Source organism: Eubalaena glacialis, chromosome 1, assembly GCF_028564815.1.
Source record: "Eubalaena glacialis isolate mEubGla1 chromosome 1, mEubGla1.1.hap2.+ XY, whole genome shotgun sequence".
Lineage (NCBI taxonomy): Eukaryota > Metazoa > Chordata > Mammalia > Artiodactyla > Balaenidae > Eubalaena > Eubalaena glacialis.
Window position 1 is genome coordinate 127,362,655 of NC_083716.1, and position 17,449 is coordinate 127,380,103.

At 36.0% G+C, this 17,449-nt stretch overlaps 1 protein-coding gene across 5 annotated transcripts in view; it reads right to left on the minus strand.

The window, feature by feature from the left end:
- The window catches only part of ZRANB3 (zinc finger RANBP2-type containing 3), a 263,410-nt gene that overhangs the window by 219,387 nt on the left and 26,574 nt on the right, over positions 1-17,449 (minus strand). For all 5 annotated transcript variants that reach the window (XM_061183470.1, XM_061183452.1, XM_061183461.1 and 2 more), the window contains one exon: positions 13,591-13,758. In XM_061183470.1, coding sequence (XP_061039453.1) covers positions 13,591-13,751 — 161 coding nt within the window. In that variant the 5' untranslated portion in view covers positions 13,752-13,758. The remainder of the gene's footprint in view (positions 1-13,590; positions 13,759-17,449) is intronic.

Genomic DNA, 17,449 nt, shown 5'->3' on the forward strand with positions numbered 1-17,449 from the left:
AGACTCTGCACTTCCACTGCAGGGGTTGCAGGTTCGATCCCTGGTCGGGGAACTAAGATCCCACATGCCACGTGGCCAAAAAATAAAACAACAACAACAACAAATGAAGGAGTATATTTAGCAAAAACACTTCTGGCTTCACATCTCAGGAAACAAAACAAAACAGTACGACGCAGTTCCAAAGTGAGGGGGACGCTTGTGTTGCCAAGTCAAGAATCCCTTCTGTAAGTCAACACAACAGGCTAGACAGACTGACCAGCAGCCAGCATATCCCTGGGTCCAGTCTGGCTGCAAGCAGAAATCAGAGGAGGTCAGAGCTCAATGATGAAACCCCAAATGGGGGTAGCACAGAGAGGCTAAGAGAGGACTGAGAGTCTTTATACCATTAGTTACCCTGCTATGTGGATTTCTTTTGCTCAGGTCATATAATCAAAAGAAATAAATTACATATAAGAATACTGTCATAAACATGAAACCATAAAACACCTAGAAGAGAACATAGGCAAAACACTCTTTGACATAAATAGTAGAAATATTTTCTTGGCTCAGTCTCCTAAAGCAAAGTAAATAAAAGCAAAAATAAGAAAATGGGACCTAATTAAACTTAAAAGCTTTTGCAAAGCAAAGGAAAACATTGACAAAACAAAAAGACAACCTACAAAATGGGAGAAAATATTTGCAAATGATGCATCTGACAAGGGGTTAATATCCAAAATATACAAACAGCTCATATAACTCAATATCAAAAAACCAAACAATCCAATCAAAAAATGGGCAGAGGACTTGAATAGACAGTTTTCCAAAGAAGACATGCAGATGGCTTATAGGCACATGAAAAGATGCTCAACACCACTAAATATTAGAGAAACGCAAATCAAAACCACAATGAGGTTTCACCTCACACCTATCAGAATGGCTATCATCAAAAAGTCTACAAATAACAAATGTTGGAGAGTATGTGAAGAAAAGGGAAGTCTTGTACACTGTTGGTGGGAATGTAACTATGTCACTGTGGAAAACAGTATGGAGGCGCCTTAAAAAAACTACCTTAACTACCCCTTAAATAGAATTACCATATGACCCAGCTATTCCACTACTGGGAATATACCCAGAAAAAAACAAAAACACTTCATTCAAAAAGATACATGCACCCCAATGATCATAGCAGCACTATTTACAATAGCCAAGACACGGAAGCAACTCAAGTGCCCATCAGCAGACTACTGGATTAAGAAGATGTGATACACACACACACACACACACACACACACACACACGCACACACACACACTCCCTCTCTCTCTCTCTCTCTCATACAATAGAGTATTACTCAGCCATAAAAAAGAATGAAATATTGCCATTTGTAACAATGAGGATGGACCTAGAGAATATTATACTCAGTGAAATAAGCCAGACAGAGAAAGACAAATGCTATAGGATATCACTTATATGTGGAATCTAAAAAATAATACAAATGAATGTATATACAAAACAGACTCACAGATACAGAAAATAAATTTGTGGTTACCAAAGGGGAGAGAGGAGGGAGGGACAAATTAGGGGTATGAGATTAACAAACTACTATATATTAATTAGATAAGCAGCAAGGATATACTATATAGCACAGGAAATTGTACCCTTTATCTTATAATAACTTATAATGGAATATAATCTGCAAATATACTGGATGATTATGCTGTATACTTGAAACTAACACAATATTGTAAATCAACCATACTTCAATAAAAATAAATAAAAACAATAATTTTTTAAAAATAGTGTCATAAAGAGAATTTAAAGAAGGTTTTAGTCTAGAACATTACTCTAGCCCTCTCTGAGGTGATCTTTTGCAAATAGCAGGCTCAGGAAAAATGTTCCTCATTGAATAATGAGCAGAAATTTCTTTAAAAAATCGATGCTATGAATATAAGAAGGAAACAAAATGGAAATCAAAAGGAAAAACAGAAAAAAGTACCTATGAAGCAGATGAAAATCATAGTTAAAGAGTGTGCCACAAATTTAAACTTTACCTCTATAACACAAGATATATAAAGTAGAGGTACAGAAACTTAACGAAGTTATGTCAAAAAACAAAGAAATTAAATGTGAACTGACGTGTGTGAGAAGTAAAAGAAAAATAAACACCACTGAAATGAAGACCAAATGGAAGCAGAAGAGAGAATAGGCACTGCTAAAAAAACAGGAAAGTACACATAGGACATAACTGAAAGAAAATTTTCAAAGGGAATGAACAGACCAAAAGTGTTTTAGAGAAAAAATAAATTATGAAAGAAAATGACAGAAAATACAAAGGATAGAGATGATAGGCCAAAATGAATCAAAAAACATAAGCATACTTGATGGCTTCAAAGAAGAAAACCAAAATAAAAGAACTGAAAACCTGTTCTCCATATAGTTCAAGAAAAATTCCCAGAAATGATAGAAAAATGTAAACTAGATATTAAAATAATATAGCACATCCAGAAAGAGATATAGATGCATCAACACCAAGACATATTCCAGTACCGGATTGCCAAAATGCATAGTGAAACCAAAAAAAATCAATCATCTCTAAGAAGAAAAAAAAAACCCAGGCGGCCCTTAGCTTGTCTACAGTGAACAGCGGAGCAATGCTTACAACATCAGCTAGAAAAGAAAGTGAGACTGAGGAATTTCTTACCCAGCCACTTTGTCATTTAGTATAAACTCTGTGTAAAGACGTTTTTGAGGAATTTCTTACCCAGCCACTTTGTCATTTAGCATAAACTCTGTGTAAAGACATTTTTAAAATGCAAGAAACTGGGGAATTTGTTTCCCATTAGTCCTGAAAAACTTTGAGGAGATAACTTCAACCAAAGAACACTGTACAGAAACAAAATGGACTGAAGGGAAGCAATGAAATTACTTACTGGTTTAAATAATCTGCATACAGAAGAGAATATAACAGTTACAGACAACAACACCGAAATTACAAACCTAACAAGAGGTAAGAGGGGAAAAAGGCAAAGATCATTTGATGGTAAAGGGGAATTCCCTGGAGGTCCAGTCGTTAGGACTCGTCACTTTCACTGTTGGGGACCGGGTTCAATCCCTGGTCAGGGAATTATGATCCCACAAGCCGCGTGGCGTGGCCAAATTAAAAAAAATAAAGTTGGTAAAGAAAATAATCTAAGTATATTGTAGAATAAATTATAAGTATTTTTAAAAACACAAAGGTAACATCAGAAAAATAATTTAACCAATTAATATAATGTGCTGAGAAAGAAGGATAGAAAGAGAGAAAAAGGCAACATACCAACTATCACTACACATAACTGGGAATAAGAAAACACTGCCTAATAAAATGGATCTACAAGTATATTATACAAAGCTATAGTTATAAAGATTACCAATGGATTCAAAGTCTATACCTTTCAAATTACTAAAAGCACACACTAAACAGAAGAAAACTTGGATCACATAGTAATATATTTGGTGGTTCACAAAGTGATTATATAGTAACATATTTTTAGGAACAGAAACAGTAACAATTACTATGATGACGGAATTAAGACCAAACATAGCTCTAATGTCAACAAATGAAAGTAAGCTTAATAATACTTAAGAGAAAAGACAAACTGAATCACAAAGTGAAATCTGACTTTGAAATTTAAAAAAGCATCTAAAGGAAGTGTCTCAAAAATGTTGAAAATAGAAAAAGGGTTAAAAGTATGCTAAAAAAAAATTATGGTGAGAAAGAAATAGTTGTTGGAATATTAATTACACAAGATTAAATTTAGAGTACAAAAGGAAAGAAATAAGTAATTTTATAATAAGGCTACTTTATAATGAATGATACAGAGTATAATCCCAAATGAAGATTTAACAGTAAAATTCATGCTCCCAGTACTATGGTGGTTTAGTTATTCTAAAAGCTCTTTCTTTTGCAAACACCTAGAAATATGGAAATTAGATAAAATACTATATTTTAAAATGCAAAGCTGGCCTGAAGAAAAGTAAAAATAAATTTACAATGACCAGAAACAAAAGAGAAAGTCAAACCCAGAATAACAGGTGAGTAATAAAGCCATGGGTCACAATGAAGGTGTCTACAGACACCATCAACAGGGAACCTTAAGATTTAACAGCCAAGCAGAGCAATAGGAATAGGGTCTCAGACCTACACAAAATGAACAGTGGAAGTGAGGCTCCTAAACAAAACATGAGCCTAAGAAAGCTACAACATAAGTGAAAGTGGAAAAGGGGTGACAATAGAAAGAGATATAAGCATAAGGAAACCAACAGGAAGTAGATTTATACATGTATGGTCAATTGCTTTGCCACAAGGGCACCAAGGTAACTTACGGAAAAGAATATAGACTTTTCTACAAATGGTACTGGAATAACTGGATATCAGTGTGAAAGAAAACTGAACCTAGAACCCTCATCTCACCCCATATACAAAAATTAATTTGAGATAAATCATATATCAAAACACAAATGCTAAAACTATAAAACTTCCAGTATAAAACATAAGAGACCATATTTGTGATTGTGGGGTAAAAAAGACTTATTGGTGACAACATAAAAAGCACTACCATATAAGAACAACTGGATTAACTAGATTTTATCAAAATTCTAAAATTCTGTTGATCAAAGGATAATATGAAGAAAAGTAACAGGCAAGTTATAGACTGCCACATGGGTGTTTTACGCAGAGTATAAGAAAAACTCCTTCAAATCAGAGGTAAAAAGACAACAACTGGGAATTCCCTGGCAGTCCAATGGTTAGGACTCAGAGCTTTCACTGCCACAGCCCAGGTTCAATCTCTGGTCAGGGAACTAAGATCCCACAAGCCATGCAGTGAGGCCAAAAAAAAAAAAGACAACTAAAACATGGGTAAAACATTAATATAAGATATAACTATCTCATATAGCTAGCCAGCCAATAAGCACAGGGAAAGATGCCAACATCATTAGTCATTAGGAAAACACAAATTAAAATACAGTGAGCTACTACATGAAGATCCATTAATTTTGAATGGCTAAAACGATACAGGCTGAGACTTCAAGCACCGAGAACTCTCATATATTGCTGATGGTGTGGAAAAAAAGTTGGGCAGTTTTCTTACAAAGTTAAACAGATACCTACCCTAAAATCTAGCAGGAGAAAGCATGTCCACAAAAGGACTTGTTCAAGAATGTTAATACCATCTTTATTCATAAGACTCCTAAATTAGAACCAACCCAAATGTCTGTCTGCAAGTGAATGAATAAAATAACTGTCCTACAATCAGAGATCAAAAAAATGTATACGAATCTCAAAAACATGTTGAACAAGAGAAGTCAGACACACATAAATTATATGATTTCCATTCATACCAAGTTCCAAAAAAGACAAACGTAAGCTATGGTACAGTAAGGGATTATAACTCATTCAATATATAGGATTCCATGAGCCCATACTGAGGAGGGACGGACAGATGGATGGGCAGAGAGAGAGAGAGAAAGAGATTGTTGGGCAGAGGAGGGCTCTTCCTTAGAGTAGAATGCCAGTCAACAAATCAACATTTTGACAACTACATGGCAAAAATTATTTTAAGCAAGAATCATCTATGGATGCAAATCCAAGAGGAAAAAATCGAATAAGTAGAAGCATACTTGCATGGTCTTAACATCTCATGTTAGTTGTTTGTTAAATAGGAAACAATTGAGCGAGGGAAAAATAGTAACTATATATATGGTAGAGAAACTACAACACTTTGACTAGCAATCCAAATTAATACCACCAGTGAGGGGCTGACAGATACAGTGTGCCTTCAAAAGCAATATCCTGACAAGGACAGGACCTTGATCTCACTTATGTACCAATCCAGAAAGGACTAATCTAAATCCTGTCATGAGAAAACACTAAAGAAATTGAGACACATTCTATAAAATAAACAGGCCTATATTCTTTAAAAAAAAAATACTAATGTCATGAAAGGCTGTGGAACTGTCCTACAATAAAGGAAAGAAAGAGCTATCACTAAATGCAAAAGCTGATCTGGGACTGGATCTTTGCGCTAAAAGAAAAAAAATGCTATAAGGATATTATTGGTACAATTGACAACAGATACGTAGGTTAAAGAATTGCATAGAAGTTAAATTTCCTGAATTTGATTATGTACTGTGGTTACATTAGAGAATACCTTTGTTCTTAAAAAATACACACTATATTGAAATATTGTAGGTTAAAGGAGCATGATACATGTAACCTACCCTCAAGTGATTCAGAAAAAAAAAAAACACTAACATGCGTGTGTATGTGTAGAGAGAGACAAAGAAAGAGACAGAAGGAGAGGGAGAGAGAATAAAAAAGTAAAGGAACCCCAATGTTCATTGCAGCAGTGTTTACAATAGCCAAGACATGGAAGCAACCTAAATATCCATCGACACAGGAATGGATAAAGAAGGTGTGGTACATATACACAATGGAATACTACTCAGCCATTAATGCCATTTGCAGCAACATGGATGGATCTAGCGATTGTGATACTGAGTGAAGTAAGTCAGACAGAGAAAGAGAAATACAGTGTGATATTACTAACATGCGGAACCTAAAAAGAAATGACACAAATGAATTTATTTACAAAACAGAAACAGAGTCACAAACTTAAGAACAAACTTATGGTTGGGTGGGGGGGAAGGGTTAGGGAGTTTGGGACTGACATGTACACACTGCTATATTTAAAATGGATAATCAACAAGGATCTACTGTATAGCACAGGGAACTCTGCTCAATATTATGTAACAACCTAAATGGGAAAAGAATTTGAAAAGGAACAGATACAAGTATATGTATAATTGAATCACTTTGCTGTACACCTGAAACTATCACAACATTGTTAATCAACTATACTTCAATATAAAATAAAAAGTTAAAAAAAAGGTAAAGGAAAAGTGGCAAAATGTTTAAAATTAAACTAGATAAAAGGTATATGAAAGCTATTTCTATACTTTTCTTAATAACTTCTCTATAAGTTAAAATTATTTCAAAGTAAAAAGTTAAAAAATATTGAGAGGGACTTCCCTGGTGGTGCAGTGGTTAAGAATCCACCTGCCAATGCAGGGGACACGGGTTCGAGCCCTGGTCCGGGAAGATCCCACATGTCGCGGAGCAACTAAGCTTGTGTGCCACAACTACTGAGCCTGCGTTCTAGAGTCTGCCAGCCACAACTACTGAGCCCGCATGCTACAACTACTGAAGCCCATGTGCCTAGAGCCTGTGCTCAACAAGAGAAGCCACCGCAATGAGAAAACCCGCGCACCACAAGGAAGAGTTGCCCCCACTCGCCACAACTAGAGAAAGTCCGCAAGCAGCAATGAAGATCCAATGCAGCCAAAAATAAATAAATACATAAATAAAATAAATTTTTTAAAAAAAATTAAGAGAGCATCAGGTAACTAATACAAAAAATACATTCTGGTGACAGACATCAGATCAGTGGTTGCCTAATTCAGGGGAAGGAGTTGACTAAAAAGAGGCCTATTCTGGGTGATGGAAGTATTCTATATCTGACATGTTTGAAAACACAGAAGTATACATATATCAGAATTCACTGAACTGTACAGCTAAAATCTGTGCATTTTACTGAATTTAATGATACCTAAAATTTTTTAAAAGCCAATAAGGAAACTTAAGGTTTGGCATCGGGAGAAAATTAATGATCAAAATTCATAATCATAAGCCTACCTAAAAATGAATTTGATACTGCCTATGTGACCTGGAAAACCTTAAACCAAAGACTTAACTTTGTAAGTCCTTCCTAAAAGAATCTACCCACTATTTAGGTTTCTCAAAATTCCCAGAGATTAAGATTACCTAATTATTAAAACAAAATTTTTTTAAATTAGCAAATACATTGGGAAATAAGCTATCATGAACAACAATAACAAAAGGTAAAATTAGCCTCCAAAACACTTCAGATATGTAAAATAAGTATATTCTAGATATTTACAGAAATAAGAGATGGAATTAAAACATGGCAAGAAACAAGATACCAACAACATAACGAGGCAGATAGAAACTGGATATTCTAGGGCTTAAAAATACACTATCTGACATTAAGAACAGAAAATAAAATGTTTCTATTCTCCAATTTCAAGAAAGGAACGGACTGACTGTTCTTTGACATTAGTCGGCTAATCTCTAAACTATACTCTGAAATTCAGCAAGTCATTAAACACTCCTGCTTTTTACAGTCTACAGACTTCCCCCCAAACCAGATACAATACTAACTTTTTGCTTTGTTTGGAGAGCCATGTCTAAGGAGCACAGTTCTCCCTTGCTTAACAAGTAATAAATTCAACTTTTTGTTTCAGACTTTTTTTTTTTTTTTGTCCACGCCACAGGGCTTCCAGGATCTTAGTTCCCCAACCAGAGATTGAACCCCAGCCCTTAGCAGTGAAAGCGCAGAGTCCTTAACCAAGGAACCGCCAGGGAATTCCCTGTGTCAGACATACTGTGTGGGTTTTGGTTTCAGATATTTTGAGTGATGGTCTCTTCCTTAAGAGAATTCAATAGATTAACTTACAGCAAACGAGAGTATTAGTTAACAAGAATATGGATAAACAAAAATATCCAACTGCAGCAGAGAAATTTAAAATAAGAAAATACAAAAAAAGAAGATAAGAGATATATGGGACACGGAGAAAAGGTCTAACAGAGGTATAACTGGAGGCAAGGAGTATTAAGAATGAGCAAAAATAACAGTTGAAGAGAAAACAACTGAGAATTATCCACAACTAATGAATGATATCAGCCCACAGATTAAGAAGTATAAATGCAAAGAAAACCACACTTAGGCACATCATAGTAAAATTTTGGATAGCTGAACAAAGAGAAAACCTTAAAATCAGCAGGGGGCGGGGAGAAGACTATTTATAACAGCACCAAAAATATTAAATACCTAGGAATAAATTTAATGATATATGTGAAAGAACTATATATTGAAAATTACAAAAAATTTACTGAAAAAGAAATAAAGGAAAGAATAATTGAGATGAAGTAAATGGAGGGCAATTAAAGAAATGGAAGAATAGGACTTCCCTGGTGGTGCAGTGTTTAAGAATCCACCTGCCAATGCAGGGGACATGGGTTCGAGCCCTGGTCTGGGAAGATCCCACATGCCACGGAGCAACTAAGCCTGTGTGCCACAACTACTGAGCCTGTGCTCTAGAGCCCGCGAGCCACAACTACTGAAGTCCGCATGCCTAGAGCCCGTACTCCACAGCAAGAGAAGCCACCACAATGAGAAGCCTGCGCACCGCAATGAAGAGTAGACCCCGCTCACCACAAGTAGAGAAAGCCCTCACACAGCAACGAAGACCCAATGCAGCCAAAAAATAAATAAATAAATAAATTGTGATGGTTCAATTATATTCCATATACAAAAGTAAATAAATAAATAAATAAATATAACCAATCAATCCACCATCACCTCTACCTTATAACATATACAAAAATCAATTCCAAGTTGATTGTAGGGAATTCCCTGGCGGACTGGTGGTTAGGAATCCGCGCTTTCACTGTCAAGGGCTCGGGTTCAATCCTTGTCAAGGAACTAAGATCCTGCAAGCCACAAGGCCAAACAAACAAGCAAACAGAAAACCCAAGTAGATTGTAGATCTAAATGTAAAAAAGAGACAAAAAAGTTTTTAGAAGAAAACACAGGAAATTATTTTCACAACCTTGTAACAGACAAAGATTTCTTAAATAGGATGCAAAAAGTGTCAGCCACAAAAGACAATACCAATAAAGAATATTTAATAGAACATTAAATTTGAGAATGTCTGCTTATCAAAAGGCATAATTAAGAGAGTGAAAAGGCAAGCCATAGCCTGAGAAAAATCATTTGCAACACAGATACAAAAGACTCATCCAGAATATAAATCTGATAAGTCTCTACAAAATGATAAGAAAAAGGCAAGCAGATAACCCAGGAGAAAAATGGATAAGACATGAACAAGCACTTAACATAAGAGGATATCCAAACGGCTAATAAGCATACGAAAAGGTGTTAAGCTTCATTTGTCATCAGAAAAATGTACATGAAAATTCAATGGATATCACTATATTCCTATAAGAATACCTAAAATGACACTAAAGATAAGCAATATGAGGTACTGGTGAGGCTGTGGTACAAATGGAACTCTTATCCACTGTTGACACAAGTATAAATTGGTTAAATCACTTTGAAAAATGTTTGGCCAAGTTATGGGTTGAACTGTGTCCCCCAAAATTCATATGTTGAAGTCTTAGCTCCAGTCCCTCAGAAAGTGACCTCATTTGGAAATAGGGTCATTGCCGATGTAATCAGTAATTAAGTCATTAGGGTGGGCCTGAATCCAATATGACTGATGTCCTTATATGAAGGGAAATTTTTGACACAAATAGAGGGAAGATGATGTGAAAAGACATTGGAAGAAGATACGCATCTAAAAGCCAAGGAGAGAGACCTGGAACAGATCCTTCCCTCACAGTCCTGAGAAGGAATCAACTCTGCCAACACCTTGATTTTGGAATTCTAGCCTCAAGAACCGTTAGACAATAAATTTCAGTTGTTCAACCCACCCAGTTATGGTACTTCATTATGACATCCCTGACAAACTAACAGAGGCAGCATCTACGTAGTGGAATATATGCATATTTATGACCAACGATTCCTCTTCTTGGTATATGCACAACAGAAATGTGTATTTATGTTTACCAAAAGAATTGTCTAAGAATGTTCATAGCACTGCTATTTTTAAGAGCCCCAAACTAGAAACAACCCAAGTGCTCATCAACAGTAGAATGAATAAATAAACTATGGTACATTTACACAATGTAATTTTATATAGCAATGAGAATGAACCAATTACAACTACATGCGACACTATGGAAGGATCTCGCAATGATGTTGAATGAGAAAAGTCAGACACAAAAGAGTACATACGGGGCTTCCCTGGTGGCACAGTGGTTAAGAATCTGTCTGCCAATGCAGGGGACATGGGTTCAAGCCTGGTCTGGGAAGGTCCCACATGCCACGGAGCAACTAAGCCCGTGCGCCACAACTACTGAGCCCGCGTGCCTAGAGCCTGAGCTCCACAACAAGAGAAGCCACCGCAATGAGAAGCCTGCGCACCGCAACAAAGGGTAGCCCCCGCTCGCCGCAACGAACACCCAACGCAGCCAAAAATAAATTAATTAAATAAATAAATTTAAAAATGAGTACATATGGATGATTACAATTAACATAGTTGAACATGTAAAAGTAATCTGTGGTGTGAGAAGTCAGGATAGTGGTTACCTTTGGAAAGGAGGGAGGCAGTAGTGATTGGGAGAAGGCAAAAGGAAGGTTTCTGGGATGCAGGTAACGTTCTATTTCTTGATTGTGGTGACGGCTATATGGTGAAAATTCTTCAAGTTATATGCTTATGATCTGCACTCACTTCTCCATATATGTTATTCATCACTAAAAAAAGTTCTTTAAAGCTGAATATGTGAGTTAACAGATTAGAAAAGCTGAATCATAAACTATAAGAGAAATCTTAAAAACAGCCATAGCGATTTCCCTGGTGGTCCAATGGCTAAGACTCCGAGCTCCCAATGCAGGGTACCCAGGTTCGATCCCCGGTCAGGGAACTAGATCCCACAGGTCTCAACTAAAGATCCCACATGCCACAACTAAAAGATCCCACACGTGGCAACAAAGGTCCCGTGTGCCGCAACTAAGACCCAGCACAGCCAAATAAATAAATAAAATAAATAAATATTTATTGCGTTGGCCAAAAAGTTCGTTTGGGTTTTTCTGTAACATCTTGCAGAAAAACCCGAACAAACTTTTTGGTCAACCCCATTTAAAACAACAACAACAACAAAACAGCCATAATGTAGCCCAGATAGACATAGAAAATATGAGACATTAATGGAAGCATAGGATAAAGTGAAATGGTCAAGTATAAGTCTAATTGGAGTAGCAGAAGAAGATAATAAAGAGAATGGGTAAGAATCAATATTTGAAGAGTGAGAATTTCCCGGAATCAACATGGCACAAATCTAGATTAAAAACATACAATAATCTCAAGCAGGATAAATAAAAAGAAAACCATATAGAATAAATTATAGCAAAACAGCAGAACTCCAAAGACAAAGAGAAAATCTTAAAATCAGATACAGATAAAAGATTTACAAAGATATGAAAATTAGACTGATTCTTTTTTTTTTTTGAAAATTTTCAAACTCACATAAAAGCCAAAAAGAATAATACAATGAACACATTTATACCACTCAAGTGTTCACACTGTTAATATTTTGGCTGACCCCCTCAAAGTTTCTCTAAACATATACATGCCTTTCCCTTTTGGGAAAATGTAGAAAATAGGCTGTAGATAGCAGGATTCTTCATCCCCCAATTCTTTATCATGCATTTCCCAGGAACAAGAACATTCTTATATTCAACTATAACACCATTACCACATCTAAGGTAATCAACATCAATTCAATAACGGCACTCTAATAGAGTCCAGATGAAGTTTTCCCAGTTAACCCAAAAGTGTCCTTTAAAGCTTTTCTTTTTACTTATTCAGGATCTAATCAAGGTTTATGCATTATTTTCAGTTGTTCTAGCTCTTAGGTTGCTTCTCAACTTAGAACATTCCCACCACTTCCCTTGGTTCTCCATGACAGTTAATCATGTGAAGACATCAGGTCAGCTGTCCTGAAAAAATGTCCCACATGCTGAACTGGTTTGACTGTTTCCTCAGGACTTTCAGGTCAAGTATTTCCAGGAAGAACACCACGTAAGAATGTTATACACTGGGACTTCCCTGGTGGCACAGTGGTTGAGAGTCCACCTGCCAATGCAGGGGACACGGGTTCGATCCCTGGTCCGGGAGGATCCCACTTGCCGTGTAGCAGCTAGGCCCGTGCGCCACAACTACTGAGCCTGTGCTTTAGAGCCCTCGAGCCACAACTACTGAGCCTGCATGCCATAACTACTTAAGCCCACATGCCTAGAGCCCGTGCTCCACAACAAGAAAAGCCACCGCAATGAGAGGCACGCGCACCGCTGGCGGCAACTAGAGAAAGCCCGCGCGCAGCAACAAAGACCCAACACAGCCAAAAATAAATAAATAAAATAAATAAATTTTAAAAAAAGAAAGTTATAGACCTCCTGTGTACCACATTATGCCGGTATCTGTACCATTATCAGAGATACCAACCTTGACCATTTTGTGTAATTTTTCTCTTTGTAATCAATAAGTCACCTGCAGGGTAATATTTTGAGACTCGAGAGCACACTTTTTAATGGCATTTATGGAAGCCAGAAGACAGTAGAATACAGTCTTCGGGGTGCTAAGAAAAAAATGGCTATTAAAGTAGAGCTGTATTGTTAACTAAAGTATCATTCAAGAATGAAGGCAAAATACAATATATCCTGAAATTATTATTTCATGATCTAGTAAAAAAAAAAATTAACGGGAAGACTATGTATACACAAAAAGAATTTTTTTCACAAAGCTTTGTTTTTTTATACACTTGCCAGGGATTTAGCATTTTAGCATGTCTTGAAAAAAGTACTTTACCTGCCGTCTCTTCTCAAGGCAAAAGTGATGCCATCTTTCTGGAAGGGAAGCAGCTTTGCTCTTAGTTTGTCAGGCAAAAAATCCAGCTGTTTATAAGATTCACTTGTCAAACAAGAAATCTGAGGTGTAAGAGACTTTTTTATGTCATGACCTCTGGGCATGATGATCCTAAAAACAAAAAAATCACAAGAGGGAGGGGTGGGGGAAATAGATATTACTAAGTGTATTAGAGAATTAAACATAAAATGAAAGCACTTATCAATAGCCTTGACATAGTAGATACAAATTGGTTAAATCATGTTCCCAGAATAAGCTATTAAGAAAATTCAAAGCACTGAGTCCAAAAGCAATTACTTAATGCACTAAGAACCAGCATACTCTATTTCATTTGTATTTCTAATTGAGCCATGACGTAGCCATACCCGTTTTAAACAATAAATGTATTATTAAAAAGTTATAAATCAACTAGATTTTTACAAACTAAGTAATTTTTAAAATAGGGATGAATTTGTTACAGAAAGATGAATTCTTTTATAATTAATCCTTTTATAGGTGCTCATTTTCATACTATACTAGATTTTCTAAGAATGAGGTTAAATTGCATTAAAAAAATTTTTTTAAACACAAAGACATCAACTCTAAATTTATAATAATTAAATTAGCTTAATATTATTGAATGAGATTGATTTTTAAATATTAAAATGAATTCTTTAATCACTTGAATCCACAGTATAAACTCTGCCTGACTGACATATATACACTAATATGTATAAAATAGATAACTAATAAGGACATGCAGTATTAAAAAAATAATAATAAAATTCAAAAAGAAATATAAAATAAAATTCAAAAAGAAATAAACTCTGCCTGATTAGCACTTTCCTCACCAGTGGCTTTCCACAGTTATAATTTTAATTTTCCACCACATAAAAATTTCATATGTCAGTAAATTCTTAGAATGCTGCAAGGAAAAAAGTCCTATTAAATCACTGAACTATAAAGCTTCTCAAATAATAACACTTCATATTTAGATTGAACCATTCATCTGTTTATATATAATCTCATTTCATTTTTAAAACAAATTTGCTTTAATTCTCAATTATTTGCAGACTTATAAAACTTTAGCCTCCCTCTCACCTAAAAAAGTAATAAACCTGTGTACAATGTTTAAGAACCTCAAGAATTCAACAAGTATTTATTAATAACAAATAAGTACTACACGCCACGATCTAGAGAACCAAGGATTACACCCCCACAGAACTTACATTCTTGAGGGGGAGACTGAAAATAAACAAATAAGTAAACAAGATTAATTACAGTATAGTACAAGTATTATGAAGAAACTTAAGAGGGTAATGGCCACTTTAGGCAGGATGACCAGGTAAGGCCACTCTTAGGTGATACTTGGTCTTGGTCTACAGTCTAAAGGATGTGAAAGAACCAGTCAGGTTCAAAGTTGATAGAAGAGCACTCCAGGCAAGCAGCATAAGTGAAAAGACCCTGAGTTGAGAAAAGGCTTAGTATTTTCTAGAAACAGAGAAGAGGCCAATGTGGTTAGACCAACGAAGAGAATGATATGAGATGAAGTTACTGAGATAACCAAGAGTCAGATCATAGAAGTCCTTGATAAGGACTTTGGATTCCACTTTAAGAATGAAGGGAAGCCAAAGGAGAGGTGCTGTCAAATACACTATTAGGCAGATGTAGCTATTTAAATTTAACTAAATTAAAAATTCAGTTCCTCAGTTCCTCCATCAACCATGTTTCAAGTGCTCAATAGGCACACATGGCTAGTGGCTCTCATACTGAATGGTGCACACATAGAACATAGAACATTTCATCCTTCACAGAAAGTTGTACTGGATCGCAGTTACTGGAGAGTTTTAAGAAGGGGAGTGACACAATCTGACTTACATTTCAAAAACTACAAGAGGAGGACAAAGCTATCAATAGAAAGGCATGGGAAAATGTTCCTATAGGACTTTGCCAGTCCACAAAGCCCCCACTGCCTCAATGGCAACTGGATTTAAGAGATGATTTATGACTCACACTTGTTGGATAAGGTCCTCATAAGCACCTATGAGTCAGCATCCCTAGCACCTTCTCAATAGCAATAATAAAACTCTGAGTAAAGAACAGAGAATGGGGGGAACTCCCTGGCAGTCCAGTGATTAGGACTCTGTGCTTTCAATGCAGGGGGCACAGGTTCGATCCTTGGTTGGGGAACTAAGATCCCGCAAGCTGTGCAGTGTGGCCAAAAAATGTTTTAAAAGAGAGAGAGAATAGAGAATGGTTCAAAAGGGGGAAAGTATGAAAGCAAGAAACCTATTATCATGCTGCAACAGACATAGCAAAAATCATCTTTAGCAGTGGAACTGGATTTAGGAAATGTCTCAGAGGTACAGCAAACAGGACTTGCTGGGCTTCCCTGGTGGCGCAGTGGTTGAGAATCTGCCTGCCAATGCAGGGGACACGGGTTCAAGCTCTGGTCTGGGAAGATCCCACATGCGGTGGAGCAACTAGGCCCGTGAGCCACAATTACTGAGGCTGTGCATCTGGAGCCTGTGCTCCGCAACAAGAGAGGCCGTGATAATGAGAGGCCCCCGCACCGCGATGAAGAGTGGCCCCCACTTGCCGCAACTAGAGAAAGCCCTCGCACAGAAACAAAGACCCAACACAGTCATAAATAAATAAATAAATTAATTAATTAAAAAAAAAAACAGGACTTGCTGATGGAGTACATGTGGAGAATAAGGGAAACGTGAAATCAAGACGTATTGACATATTTAGCGTGATGGAGTTGTGGAATTTACTGAGACCTTAAAGGCTAACGAACAAATGGATGGGGAGAAAAAAAAATCAACAAATCCTTTAGGAATATATGTAGTTTGAGATGACTGTAAGATATGAAGTGGATATGCAAAATAGACTTGAAAAAACATGAGTCTGGAACTCTAGGTAGAGTACAAGAGTGAATACATATATTGGGAGTCAACTTGAGATAGTAAACTTATATCATTTTTTGCAGCCACCCAACATCTGGGACCCCTGTTATGTTTAGAAATTTCCTTACATTACAAATGTGAGCGGGAGTCAGATATCACCTTCCGATAATAAAGCTGGAAATACCAGATTCTTGCTTTCCCAGCCTTCCTTACAGCTCTTGATTTTGCTAATCAGATATACCCATTCCAGACTTCAATCTAGAAAGTCAAAATTCAAAGGAGTTGGGATTAAGTGAAATTTATTCTGTTAAGGGTAGTAGCAGTAGAAAGAGCCATGTCAACTTTCCAGAAGCCCTTCAGAGTGAGTAGGATAAGGGATATCAAATTTTAGTGAGGAACACTGGCAAGAAGCTAAGAAAAATATACAAAAACCATTCTACTACCTATTATCTTTGCTTTTTTTACACTGTAAAAAATTTTTAAAAATACTCCAAGAAAAAAAATATCTGCTATGTTGAGGTCACATTGCAACTTACATGATTTATTTTATGAGGACCGAATCAGGTACTATATTAGTAAAAATAAACAATGAAACTAAAGCCATCTTAATAAAAAAATGTTTTAATAGAGTAACAAATAAGAGAAAAAATAATTATTTAAATATGAAGATGGAAGATATCTAACATAGAACAGAAATGTTTAGAAAAATTTCAATTAAACTAAAATTATGGTGTGGCTGGCTCACTGATAATTCAAATAGGTACTTGAATACATAAAGGACTTAAAAATATGTACTGGTACAATCTAATTAATAGAAAAGGAATATTTTAGTTAATACTCAAAATAAAGACATTTTTAAAAAGCCCTTTCCCATTTACACTATCTTTCTAAACTACAAAACTTATAATGAAAAA